Raw genomic sequence first — 13,414 nt, 5'->3', positions numbered from 1 at the left:
AGCCCTGCAAACCTTCCTGTGACCAAGGAGAGTGCTTTACATATAGCCCGGTCTCACCCACGCAGCCAGATCACATTAACAGGGTTTAATCTCCCTTGCAGACAAAGGGTGCTGCAAAATTCGGCAGGGCTCCCCACGCCCCCCCGGACCCCCGTCCAAAGCCACCTTTCCACGTGCCACCCCCCTCCGTAATGAACCCATCTGCCCTCACCCAAGCACTCTGCCAGGTTTTTTTGCACGGCAGCAGGTTTCAGCTGCGAGCTGCCATTGTATTTAACGTACAGCGGTGAGGTGTATCATTAATTTATTAATTATTCATGGAGCGCCAGACGGGCACGCAGAAGATCAGACAGGAAGAGCTGGCTCCCAGCGAGCTCCCGGACTCTCCTTATGTCAAGACTTGCTCTTCAGTCACAGGCACGTTGTCACTGGCCACCTGCACGTGACAGGACAATCTCTGCTAAAATCCCAATTAGCACATAATCAGGCAAGCACACAACCTGACTCTCCCAAGCCAGACGGGCCCCAACTTCCCTTTCTTTCCCTTTTTTAAACAAAAGCTTTCCTGTTGTTCAAACCTGGGGGTAAGAACAAGGCTTTGGATTAGTGGTGGGGACTTTGGCAAGGGTGAGACCCGCTGCGTGCCCCGAGGCCACGACCAGGGCAGCCCAGAGAACCTCTGGGCTTACTGGTCAGCCCTGCCGTGGCCACTGGGACACTTGGCAAGTGGAGCTCTCCAAGCATCCCTTCGAGGCGGCCAAATGGCCTTGGCATTCTCCGGAGGAGCTGGTTTTGTTATCCATCCTGGGAAACGAAGAGGGTTATTCAAAGGCCCTCCGCAGCCAGAGCAGTTTCCCTTTCATCGCTCGCTCCCAGTTGCCATAAACCATTAATGTTGGGCGATAAAAGGGCGAGCACCGCGAACAGGCCAGGCGGCCACCACAGCCCTGTCAACCTCGAGGGCTGCAGACTTGGGAGCTTCCTTCCCGATGATCCAGCTGGAGCTGTGACGAAGCTGTTTGGCGGGGACGTGGTTGAGGGACGGGCAGAGAACGTGGGTGGGCAGTCCCAGATGGATGGAGAGGACCGGCTGGGAACTGGGGGGGGTCATTTACAGAATGGGGTTCTATTGACAAACGAGTCGGTGTGCGGAGGCAGGTTAGCCCTGCTCCAAGCACATCACCACTCCGTCGGCGGTTTCTTAGGGTCTCTCACCTTAATTTTACAAAGATCTTGGCTACTTGTCTCTGGATTTCTCCATTTGCCTTCCTCCCTTGTGCTGTTCCTTAGAGCAACCGGTTAGGTTAACTGTAGGCTTAAGAATGATTCATTTGTGTTCTACTTCCTTCAAAATACAAATCCTAGGCTCATTTTTCTCATCTTATTTTCAAACAGGTTTTAATCCAGCCATAATGCCTTTAGTAGGAATAGCAGGCGGAGAACAGAACAAAAGTTAATATTTTGTCTGTTCAGAGGAAGTTTGGAGCATTCAACTCCAAATCTACCTGAGAAATGTCTGGAGATAGAACATTCTCTCTGCGATGCTTAGGGGAGCCAACGTGTCCTAAGACCATGAGCTAGCGAGGGACTATATTACTATTTTGCAGGGAGTAGGAGGGGTGCCAGACAGGGTGTGCTGTCTGTCCCACCCAATTAAGACAACTCTTTTTGCCATTCAATGTAATTTTTAATATAAAGCTGATACCATGAAAAATTACCATCTTCTTCCTGGAAGACAATAGGGTATTTTTCAGGGAGTTGTTCTGCTCATTGTGTGCATTGTGGGATCTTCTTTGCTTATTTTTAACTGGGGTAGGTTTTATCAAAGACGTGAAATGACTCTAAGTCACACTGACAATGGCAGGGGGATGAAGTCACAACGTTAATCTTCTCTGTGCGACTCTAAAGAAGTGGAAACTTCCACTGAATGCCATGAAATCCTCTCCACAATGAAGTTGTTCAGCCATGCCAATCACAAGCTCACAACAACTACAGGAGTGAAAATCTCCGAAGGAAAAGGTCCGGTGTGATGCTACGAAGAGGATCTCTGGATGTTGAAACATGGGCCTAGATGGCTTTTTTTTTTTTTTTTACAAGCATGAGCACAAGTGCATCCTCCTCGTGACATGGGGGGCTGGGAGGAGAGTTTGGGCTCCCTCTTCTTCCTGGATTCATCGGGGCTGGCTGCAGCGCTGCATCAGGGCTGGTGCTGCAGAAATTGCATCAGGGCTGGAGCTGCAGAAACTGCACTGCTGCTGGTGCTGTGGTGCTGCGTTGGGGCTGGCTGCGTGGCCGTAGCCAAGCCTGCTCCCACACCCAGCCTCCCCGGGGGAAATGGCATCTTTGTGCCACGTGTATCCAGCCCAGCCTTTGCAGCTACGTTCATCTCCAGCTAAAAAAGAAAGGAAGCATCCCAGAAATCCTTTTTCCCGGCCGCCGCGCATCAGAAATCTTCCAATCATGTCCGGCAGCTCCATGCTGGCTCCCGAGCTCGGGAGCGGGAATGCCGGAGGGAGCAGGGAGCAGCAGCTCTGCCGCCCAGCTTGGGGGGCTCCGGGTTGCACCCGCGTGTAGCTGGGCGTTACACACACATCCAAGTCACTCCATCCTCCCCCTGGCAACGGAGCAACCTCTCCTCGTGGTTCCAGAGGGCTGGAATCCAAATCCCAAAGTGAAGGGGGAAGAGCAGCGAGGAGCCTCCCATCCAGCTCAGGAATGGTGGCACGTTAAAAAGTCCCAAACGGATTTTTTCCTGGCGCCTGCCAGCAGCAAAGCGGCGTGAACACCCAGAACTGTAAAAACCGGTCAAGAAGCTGTTGCTTTGTTTTCTGTCTTCTTCTGAGCTCCTTGTGGGTTTGTTTGAGGGGAAGGGTGGGCTGGGTAAAGAGCAGACACCAAAGCGTGTCCCAGCACCCAGAGAACTTCAGAGGAAAATAGCTTATTTCATTAGAGTTGTAAACAAGATGGACTTTTTCAAAATATTTATTTTAGGAATCAAATTAAATGTTCCAGCTATTTGGGAATTCAATCCTCTCTTTCTGCGGGTGCTAGTCAGGGCTCCCAATGCATCAGTGCACGGCTTTAAAGGCATTTCTCCACTCTTTTGGATTAGTGACCCATTCTAACAGGTCTTCATTGACGGCGAGTGTGGGTCTCTCAAAGAGTCCATTGGATACAGCTTACAAAAGAGTTTAGCCGGAGATGAAGAGTTTACAAAAAGTTTGTAGGAAACCGTGGAGTCCTTTTAAAAGAGAATAAACTGCCACTGCTGTGTCTGGGTTGAGTTAATCTGATTAGGCCAAGCTCATCAACAGGCTCGCTGAAAAGAATGAGGCGGGGGGAAAGCAAGCTGTGGATGGGGCCAAGAAAAAAACTAGGGACCTTTTTACTAGAGAAGTCAAACAAAACCTATTGTTGCAGAGCATGCTTGCCTACAGATGGCAAAATGACAAATCTTTTCAAAGGCAAAGCAAATATAATTGATGGCTTTTTTTTTTTTTTTTTTTTTTTTTTTTTTTCCCCCAGGTATGGGAACAGACACTTAATAAGATTAAGGGAAACCAAAATGAAAGGGGCTGTGAAATATCGCAGATACTTGTCCTGGTTGTTTGGATGGCACAGGCCTATGGAGTTTACCTACTCTACATAAAAACTTGAGAAGAAAAGGGCCATACTGTGGATCATTTATGCTCCTAGGTCCCGTAGGAAGTGTCCGTGTATCATTGCCCGCACTCCCAGTTAATGCCTGTGCTCTTCCAAACTCTGGGAGACAGCAGCACCCAACCGAGGACTGGAGGAGCAGAGCAACAGGACAACTGACTTGCCCTAGGAGAGGGCGAAAGCTTTGGGACACCCCAGCACCCCTCCAGCCCAGCCTGCCCAGTGGGGCTACTGGTGGCCACGTAGCCCCAGCCAGGGCAGGGAGAAGCAATGCAGACCCCATCCTGCAGCATTCAGCCACTCATTTCTCCCCAGGTGGGGGTGAAGAGAACCAGCAAAAGGGCAGATTTTCACGTCTCTGCTCTGAACCTGAGGCAGGACATGGTGGAGCCGCTCTGAGTCACCCCACCGGGTGTGGGTGCTGCGCCCCTGCCCACGCTGTGCTTGGCTCCACGCAGGGGCAGCCACAGCCGGGGCTGGGCAGGACCCGGTGAGCATCCCCGGAGCATCCCCCGGGCCGGGGACCGGCACGGTGCCGCATCCCGCCTTCAGCATCCCCTCCAAGGAGGAAAAGGGCTGAGCAGGGTCAGGAGCCCCTAAGGCACAGAAAGGGGGTGATGGCATCATCGCACCGTCTCATTTTGAGAAGTTTATTGTGGGCAAATTAAAAAGCCTAATTTAGAGTGCTGCTGGAAAGTTACATCACCGCCATTACCTTCTCAGGAGATATTTTAGGTTCTATATTTAGAGCAGCTCGAGTTGTGCTTGGATTTAACATAGGTAGCTCCTTAGCCAATATAATTAAGAACAGTATCAGTGGAAGGCATGTAAGGAGATTTTCTCCCCAAGGCCATCTAATACAGATGTAATTGACTCTATTTTCTGCTTTCTGCACACGGATTGCCGCAACTCAGCCCCTATTATCCGTCAACAAATGAACAGGATCCAGTGAAAGGGACCTCTTCAACCAGGACTGGTTTTAGAGAATGGAGCACTGGGCTGTGTTAAATCTGGACACAACGCGGCTTCGTTCCCTTCCTTTTTATCTCCGCCGCCTTTTCAAGATGTTTTCCAGTTAAGGGTAAGTCAGCAAATATGTGTTTGGGCAAAGTGTTGGCACTTGCTAAAGAAGAGAACATCTGTCTCAATCAGCTGGTCTATTCTATCGCTGCAGCTCAACGGAGGCTCTCAGCACTGAAAGACAAAACCAGGGCAATGCCTTCAGAAAGGTTTTTTGTGTAGGCAGTTGCAATTTTCTTTCGCTAAAATTTCCAAGGGCGGGGAAGGAGGAAGGGAGGTGAGAAAAGAAATTAAAACCCATTTGCTTCATAGCAAAAGAGCCCCAGAAAATCTCCATTTCTAATGTTGCAAAATTCCTGCCGCGTTACCATCGTTGCATTCCCACAGCCAGTTTCGCAGCCCTGAAAAGGATGTCCTTAATAGCAGCAGGCACAATGAATAATAGTTTATTAGCGCAGACAGTAATTTTCTTAGAAATATCTTTGCGTTTAGCTGAAAGAGACCCGACATTTCCTCGGAGCAAAAGAATGCTTTTGGTTTATTCTAATTGTGTTCCCGTGCACAACGTGACGGTGCAGCCCGAGTGGGCAGCACGTGTCGGACGCAGGGAACGTGCAGAAATCAGACAGCGCGAAACCAAGCAAACGGGGGAAACCTTTTGCACGCCTCGAGACACAGTGAAGGAAGAGCTTTTGCTTTGCGAGACCCGGCCTCGACTCAGAAGCTTTGTGAAGGCGCCTGGGCCCAGCCTGGCTCCGTGGATAAGGGGGAATAAGTGATAAGGGGAGGAGTGCGAGCCTGCAGTTCCTTCCCGATGTGAAGCGGTTCAGAAGCGACTCTAACAGGCACCGGAGAGATAAGGAGGAGCAGAGATGGGCCAGGGGGTCAGAGGGAGGCAGGCATACACAAAACACTGCTCCGTGTTTCCCCAAACCCCTTTCTGGCCCTGGGCTTGTTTGGGGGATTTTGCAAGTCAGACGACCCTGATAATTAATTTCAGCTGATTAGAGCGGTAAGCTCCGGAGGGACAAAAGAGGCTGTGCTAGGTTTGAAAAGGATGCTCGGGGCAGAAGGCTGTACTGTAATTTGTTACACATTATAGTCCGCTAAAGAACCTCCTCACAATCTGCCAGGCCTTAATGTCTTAATTTCTCCTTCAGCATTCCCTTTGACACACTATCCAAAGTGATGGATGGCAGGGGATGATTGCATGGGATCAAGCAGGGGGAAATCCAGGAGGGATTACAGCCCAATCCCTGGGCAAACAGGCGCTGGAGTGGCTGAACACAGCCACAGCTGTCTGCCCAACAATACCCAGAACAAACAGAGCTGGGGAACAAGGCTCGGCCAGGGGCACAAGCAGGCAGGGCTCGAAGAAGGAGACAAAACCTGCATTCAGCCCCCTGGGACCCGGGGCCTTTTATGAGCCTTTTCACCCCAGCTGCAAGCTTTTGACTTGTGCTTCAAAATTTTAGAAGCCTGGCGGTAATAAAATTGGGTTTAGTGATCAAAGAGAGCTGGAGATCCTGTGCATATCCAGGCTGGGCAAGGACAAGTGGAGACAGCCACGAGCAGTTTGTCCTCTTCTGTTCTCTCTTATCTAATCAAACGGCAATATTAGGATTAATAACCTGTCTCACATTGCCAGTCTTCGGGCGGAAAGAGCCTTTAAACTGTTTTTTTTTAAAAATACAACATGTATGTACATGGTGGTTTTTTAAGGGATCAAGATTAAACATATAGGCCATGCCCAGAGAGGAATCACAGGGACTTTTCACATAAGCCTGAAGAAGGAAAATCCCAGGACTCCATCCAGAGACAGTTTAAAGACTTTCACTTTCCCAGTGCGTACTCAGGACAGGTTGCCAGTGACACAAACTAAAACCCAAATCATACCAAGCCAGAGTAGCACTAACTGCAAGTGGATAGTTGCACGAGAGTAGGATTAAATGCAGGTGAATAAATGCAATTCCAGTTGCACTGCAATTCACCAATCATGCTTTTTCTTGCTCTGACATCTCCTATGGACCTTGCCAGTGAACTCCATTGAGGAGAAAATGAGCAAAGCTGCTCATAAGGAGAAAAGCCCTTGTGAGGAAGTGTCTGCCCACCCTCTGCTCAGCACCACTCTCTACCCTGTGTCCCCAAACAGCCCCACGTTTCTCTGACACCTGCCTGGCAGCTGAAATCCCCAGGGGTTTACACAATCCCCCTGCACCCATGCACACCCTCTGCACCCAGACTGAGAGCTGCGAACAGGAGATCCAATTGCTCCTCGCTAGTTTTTGTGCTCCTTAGACCATGGCGGGGGAGATTTCCAGTCCCTGAGTGCTCCCTGCCAGCCCGGGGAGCCTGTCCCAGCGATGGGAAACGCTGGGTGTAGCTCCATCACTTTTGTCCGTGCAGAATACAGCCGGAGCCGGCATGTGAGGAGGGTACCAGAGGGGAAGGCGGGTTGTTTGTGCCCCATCCTGTCGCCGTTACGCAGGCTAAATTGCCACTAAAGGGATGTAAAATGCTGCAGAAGGGGGTCTGCTGGGAAATACCCTTATCTCCTTTAACACCACTGCCTCGGCAGCCCACCAGATCACAAAGCAAAAGCGGGGGGCAGGACAGGGGCTTACGGTTCAAATCTAATTAATGAACCAATTCAGCCAACACGCAGCTATCCAGCATGAGTATTGCCGGGCACGTCCCTGCTCCCAAAGAGTCATGGCAAGAACACAGCTCCAAACTGGAATTGAGCTTTTCTCCCAGTTCTGGGAGGGGTTTGCAATCAACCTCTGACTCAGGTTTGGAACTGCGGCTTTATCGAAATGTGGGTTGAGGTAAGGACGAGACTGGGCGCAAAGCAACACAGTATCTCCAAAATACCAGTCCTGGGGTAAAACGGAATTCTGGCTTAATCTGAAGTTACTTAAGGAAATGAGAGCCTTTCCCCAGATTTCACTGAGCTTTGAAACCTGAACACATCTGAAAATTGAGGAGAAAGGCTATGTGTTATGTCAGAGTTTTAGAACGACAAAAATTCTCCCAAGTTGTCACGTGCAGAAGAATTCTCTCTGGAGAGGAGCACAGTCAATAATCACTGGTCCCAGCCTGGGAATTGCATAATTTGATGTACATTCTGTTGAAAAACTTGCTCGCTTAATGTTATTTTTTTTCACCTTAATTATGTAATTAATGCACTCAGAATTAACTGTCAAAGAAGGGACACTATTTTTGTTATTAGTTATTTCCTCACAGTATTTTTACATGAGTAAGGGAGATTGCACAAAGGGCTGTTGTTTTGCACTTTATTGGTCTCATAAGGAAACAGATCCCTGAACCTTTCCAATGAGACTTATAAAGCAAACATTTATTATTCTTCAGCAAGGCACCATGCACCTCGGTGCGCTTTTCGCAAAGGAATAGGCTAGACTTTGTGGGCATTCAGATAAGTAACGCTTACCCAGAAAAAGAACATGCCTCCCACAAACCAAAAATCACAATTCAGCCAAGAACTGCTGTTTCTATGCTCACGTGTGTGTTAGTGTGATAGAGGAAAAGGATCCTGAAATAACTGTATTCCTCTGGATCCTTTGATGTCTGCAGGAAGATGATGCTGTTCCATACGGTACATCATACTTGTGTGCATTTTGCAGTCTGGCTGGGGCCAATCACCAAAAATTGCACCTGAAATTAAAGGCTCAGAACCTGATGCAGCAATGAGAATGGAAATATTTCTGAGAGTTTTTCTTCCTTTATTTTTTGTTTTGTTTTGTTTCTTCCTTCCTTCTCTTCGGTGTCCTGAATCCCTCCAGCCCCACTCTTAGCCATGCCAGAGGACCCGGAGCGAGTGAACGGGGAGAGACCCCAGGGAGGTGGGAATCTGGGACACATTCTGCCAGTGTGGGAGCCCCACCCATTCCACGGGGAGCTCCTGGGCCACCCCCCCACCCTAACTGCAGAGGCCGTTTGCCCTCCTGCAGCTCTGCAGCCTGCTAGCGTTCCCCCCACCCACCCCGGGGCCAGGCTGAGGCCACCAAACTCACGACACTTGTGCTTTCAGCCCAGAGAAAAGGAGATGAGTGGCAGCATGCGGAAGGTGACACCCCCACACCCCCCCCGGGGATGTCCCCGTAGCCCCACTCAGGTGTGGGAGCATGTCCACAGCCCAGTGCAGCAGCAACGCCAGCAAATGCCCAAATTACAGCCCTGGCTGCAGAAACGGTTAAGGCAAAGGGAATGATTCATTGGAGCAAATTAAAAGCAAAGCACGAGCTGGGCCAACAATAGGGATTAAATGTAGTATGTGGTTATGTTCTCCTCCAAAAAAATTTCCCCAAACTGAGCCATGTCGTGTTTGGTTTTCAGAGGGAGAATCGAACACGTTTTCATAGGAGAGTTTTCAACATTTTAGCAGCTGACTTTCATCCTTGCTTGGGAATTGGTAAAAGGAGAAAAAAAGGCGTCATGCGTTCCGAGTCAAGATATTCTGAATTTCAGATGTTGGTCTACAGAAAGCTAATACCCAATTTATGATTATTAAAAGATTTAAGCCTGCAGCACAGAGATTTAATACGTCTGCTGCATTCTCTAAAAAGGTCTTTAAATAGGCAGGTTTTGAAATTAGCCAAAGGGCTTCAAGGCTGCTTAACGACGGCAGTTCCGCACGACAGGACGTTTCGGGGCTGCGGGAGACCCTCGGGAGACCACCCCGGCCCCCGCGGGGCTGTGCGTGGGCGCCGGGACCCACGCAGCCCCGGCAGGAGCTCGGCTGCGGGCTGTGAGGTTGCCACCCGAGATGCCCCCGTGCAGGGGGGCTGCAGGGACCTGGGGGAGGGGGTGTCCCCCACCGCAAATCCCCCAATTTCCGCTGGGCGGGGGGGCGCAGCTGCGGGCGCCCCGTCAGTGCATCCACGGGGCGTGGGGAGGGAAAATTCTAGGGGAGGAAGGGGGGGGGTGGGAAAAGAGAAGGGGGGTGTCTCGACTCCAGGGGGGTCCTGACCCTTCCTGACCGGTTAAACCGAAGGGGGGGTGGGTGGTTAATAAAGCGTAATGCGGAGCAGGTGTGGGAAGGCGCGGGGTGGGGGGGGTGGTGGTGGGGAGGTGTGTGCGTCGGGCTCCCTCCGCCCCCCACTCCCACGCCGCGGGGGCTGCGCACACGCGCGGGCAGGTCGCGGAACCCCCGGATTCCTCCTCGGCCCCCCCCCCCGCAGACGCAGACTCCGCGCTCCCCGCCCCGCCGCTCCCACGCGTGCCCTCGGCGCACCGGCATGCCGCGGGGGCCGGTAACACCCCCCCCCTCCCCTTTTCCTTACCCACACCCCCCCCGCCTTTTTTTTTCCCGCGGCGGCGGGGGCGGGGTTTTCCCATGGCGGGGGCGCGCTCTGGCACGTGCTCCGGCGGGCGGCGGCGGCGGCGGCGGGGGGAGAGAGGGTGTTGAGGGCGCGCGCGCGCGCGCGCCGCGTCTCCTCGGGGGCGGGAGGCACGAGCGGCCGCCCGCCCGCCCGCCCGTCCGCCACGCCGCCTGATTGACAGCGGGGGCGGCCGCCAGCCAATGGGCGCTGAGCGGCTCCCCCCCCGCCCCTCCCTTTTCTCCCGCCGCCCATTGGCCGGCCGCGGCCTCGCGTGCCGCGCCAGCCGCCGCTTCCCCCGCCGCCCCGGGGATACCCGCACCCCCCCCCGCGTACTCAGCCCCTCCCGTCGCACTCAGCCCCTCCCGTCGCCATCCCCCTGCACGCAGAGTGTCTGTGCGTGTGTGTGTGTGGGGGGGGGCGGAACCGGTGGTGCTCCGGCGCAGCCCCCCCACCCTCCCCCCTTTCCCCCCCCCACGTGGCCCCGGGGCGCGCGCGTGACGGTGTGTGTGGAGGGGGGAGAGGGGGGAGGTTGGGGCCAATCATGCAACGGGTCCAGAAACCGCGGGGCGGGCTTGAACGGCGGGGCGGGGCGTTGATTGGCCGCCGGGAGTGTGGGAACGGCCGCGGCGGCGGTTTCCCACGAATGAGGAGCCGCCGCCGGGTATAAAAGGGGCCGGGGGGGCCGCGGCCGCCGGGACTGCCCGGCCCCGCCGCCGCCGCCGCACGCGCCCCGCGCCTCGTCGCACGCGCCCCGCGCCCGCCCGCCGCCATCCTCCTCCTCCCGCCGCCATGCCCGCCGACACGGGCATGGAGAAACCGACCGCCTCGCCTATCGCGGGGGCGCCGGCCAGCGCCAGCCACACGCCGGACAAACCGCGGAGCGCCAGCGAACACCGGAAGGTAAATGGCGGCGGCGGGTGTCGAGCGGGGCTCAACAGCGGAGGCGCTGGATGGCGGCGAGCCCGCGGTCGTGCTGAGGTCGGTGTTGGGGTTGTGTGAGGGGAGGGGGATGGGGGGTGTCCGGGACCGGAGCGGGCGCGGGGGGGCTGACCGACCGCCTCCGCTTTTCCCCCCCACCTCAGTCCTCCAAGCCCATCATGGAGAAGCGGCGCCGGGCGCGGATTAATGAGAGCCTGGGGCAGCTGAAGACCCTCATCCTGGATGCGCTGAAGAAGGATGTAAGTGGGGGACACGCACACACACGGGATGGGGTGGGGTGGGGGACCCTTAGAGGAAGGGGGTTGTAGCGGGGGGACCCCTCAGGCAGCCCTGACGACTCCGCTCTCCTCCCCGCAGAGCTCCCGGCACTCCAAACTGGAGAAAGCCGACATCCTGGAGATGACGGTCAAGCACCTGCGGAACCTCCAACGGGCGCAAATGACGGGTAAGCGCATCCCCGGGTGGGATGTGGAGGTGGGGAGACACACACACACGCACACACACACACCCCCCCTCCGTGGGACCGGGGTCCGGACCGACGTGCAGCTCACCTGCCTCCCCTTCTGCTCTCCAGCCGCGCTCAGCGCCGACCCCACCGTCCTCGGCAAGTACCGGGCTGGATTCAACGAATGCATGAACGAGGTGACGCGGTTCCTGTCCACCTGCGAAGGGGTGAACACCGACGTGAGGACCCGCTTGCTCAGTCACCTCTCGGCTTGCCTGGGTCAGATCGTGGCCATGAACTACCCACCGCCGCCACCGCCGCCGGCCGGCCAGCCCGCACATCTGGCACAGCAGCCTCTGCACGTCCAGCTGCCCCCCGCAGCAGCCAGCGCCGTGCCCGTCCCCTGCAAACTGAACCCTGCCGAAGCCCTATCCCCCAAAGTCTACGGGGGTTTCCAGCTCGTCCCTGCTACCGACGGCCAGTTTGCTTTTCTCATCCCGAACCCAGCCTTTCCTCCCAGTTCTGGACCAGTTATTCCCCTGTATGCCAATGCCAACGTCCCGGTGTCCGCGGGCAGCGGCTCAGGGAACGCGGCCGCCACCCCGTCGGCATCCCCGGTGCAGGGGTTGACATCATTTGGGGGCAGCATTGTTCCAGCGTCCCAGGCGGGAAGTCCCATCGGAGAGCGCAGTGAATCCGTGTGGAGACCTTGGTGACTTGCCTAAAATGATATTCCCCCCCCACACACACCTCCCTACATCCCCCTGCCCCCCCCCACCCCCCCCCAAAAAAAAAAAACACAACAAAAAAAAACAAACAACAAACACTCTTCTGTTGGCTCCGTTGTATGGAGCCCTGTTATGTTTGGGTTTTTTAAGCAGATTTAAACAGAAAGGAAAAAAGGACCTCGCTATGAACGTGCTATTTATTATTTTCAGAGGTTGGGATCTCGACTTGTATTTTTACTCCTTTAAAATGCCTTTATTTGAGATACTTTTTTTAAAAAAAAAATAAATGAGAAATAGTTTTGTAACAAATATTCAAAAGTATAATGCCAAAGTTGTTTGTATCCTGTTTGTCTGTGTGTGTGTGCGTGCCTGTGTTGAAGACTTCCAAAAAAAAGAAAAGAAAAAAAAATTGCAGGTGTTTAAATAAATAAACTCTTTGAAATAGATTTATTTTTTTGCCCCCCCCTTCCTTTCATTTTGTTGGTGTGAGGGTGGGCAGGACCAAGCTCATGCTGTGTATGTAACCCCCTTCAAAAAAGGAGTGAGGATTAAATAAGATTGTTGGAAGGGATTGCTGTGGAAGATAGCTGGGGGGGCTGTGGGAAGGGGGGGGATCTGGAAGTGTTAAATGTCTCCTGAGAGCTTGGCAAGTGTCATGTTCCCACTCAGAAGAAACAGATTCCTAAAGATTTGCTGGTGGAACTTGAGGAAAGGCATGCTGCTTGCTACCTGCTCCGAGAGCTCCCCGAATTAACGCTGCTCCTCACCACCTTGCTGTAGGGATTGTGTCTGTGGGGGTGGTGTGCGCAAAAGTTACTATCTCGCCTACAAAAGAGGCAAGAGAGTCTGTCCCTATTGTGAGGAGGGTAATTAGAAGGTATAAAGGGTCTCATCGAGTATGCAGCGGGCTCTTTGGGAAGTTGGGAACCCTATTGAAACGCCTGGGAACTCGGAGCTGAGGGTTAATGTGTGTCTTTTTTTTTCTCGCCACTCTCATTGACAGGGCCAGATAGACTCTGATACTCAATGCTGTTGTAAATTCAATTGCCTGGCCTCACAATGCCTACCTCATAAAAGAGAATAACTCGGGGTTGTGGCGCTTTTTTTTTCCAGTAAGCAAGGGAACTGAGGAAAAGACAGTTTTGCCACCCATTCTGACTCACCCCCAGTACTTGAATCCTGGCCAAGTGGAAGCAATTGCAGCCTCACACACACAGAATTAACCACTTCCAATTGTCACCAATTAATAAGGCCGTGGTGTGGAGAAAGACCATTAAGAG

The 13,414-nt window shown here is 53.5% G+C and overlaps 1 protein-coding gene and 1 long non-coding RNA gene across 3 annotated transcripts; one reads left to right on the top strand and one right to left on the bottom strand.

Moving 5' to 3' along the window:
* Positions 1-287: 287 nt before the first annotated feature.
* On the bottom strand, positions 288-10,179 carry LOC116965272. Its single transcript, XR_004409235.2, has 2 exons — positions 9,984-10,179; positions 288-4,854 (listed from the first exon to the last, which is right to left on the bottom strand). It is a non-coding gene; the product is annotated as an uncharacterized LOC116965272 (long non-coding RNA).
* A 547-nt stretch (positions 10,180-10,726) lies between these two features.
* Positions 10,727-12,557, top strand: HES4 (hes family bHLH transcription factor 4). 2 transcript variants are annotated; one of them, XM_033007613.2, is made up of 4 exons: positions 10,727-10,922; positions 11,105-11,200; positions 11,319-11,406; positions 11,536-12,557. In XM_033007613.2, exons 1-4 carry the CDS (start codon positions 10,812-10,814, stop codon positions 12,120-12,122), a joined length of 882 nt encoding a protein of 293 aa, XP_032863504.2. In that variant the 5' UTR covers positions 10,727-10,811; the 3' UTR covers positions 12,123-12,557. The 2 variants fall into 2 exon arrangements, with proteins under 2 accessions (XP_032863504.2, XP_042650563.1); XM_042794629.1 differs by having other exon boundaries at positions 10,727-11,000.
* Positions 12,558-13,414: the final 857 nt, after the last annotated feature.

Source organism: Tyto alba, unplaced genomic scaffold (assembly GCF_018691265.1).
Source record: "Tyto alba isolate M040663 unplaced genomic scaffold, T.alba_DEE_v4.0 Super-Scaffold_20000042, whole genome shotgun sequence".
Lineage (NCBI taxonomy): Eukaryota > Metazoa > Chordata > Aves > Strigiformes > Tytonidae > Tyto > Tyto alba.
Note: the sequence above shows the minus strand (reverse complement) of the source record. Positions and strands in the feature narration are given on the sequence as shown.

Bases quoted from the DNA above. Each gene is read 5' to 3' on its own strand.
- HES4 (XM_042794629.1), top strand. From the start codon at position 10,812: ATGCCCGCCGACACGGGCATGGAGAAACCGACCGCCTCGCCTATCGCG. The intron at 11,001-11,104 runs GTCGGTGTTGGG...CCCCCACCTCAG, and splicing joins GAGCCCGCGGTCGTGCTGAG to TCCTCCAAGCCCATCATGGA. The intron at 11,201-11,318 runs GTAAGTGGGGGA...TCCTCCCCGCAG, and splicing joins TGGATGCGCTGAAGAAGGAT to AGCTCCCGGCACTCCAAACT.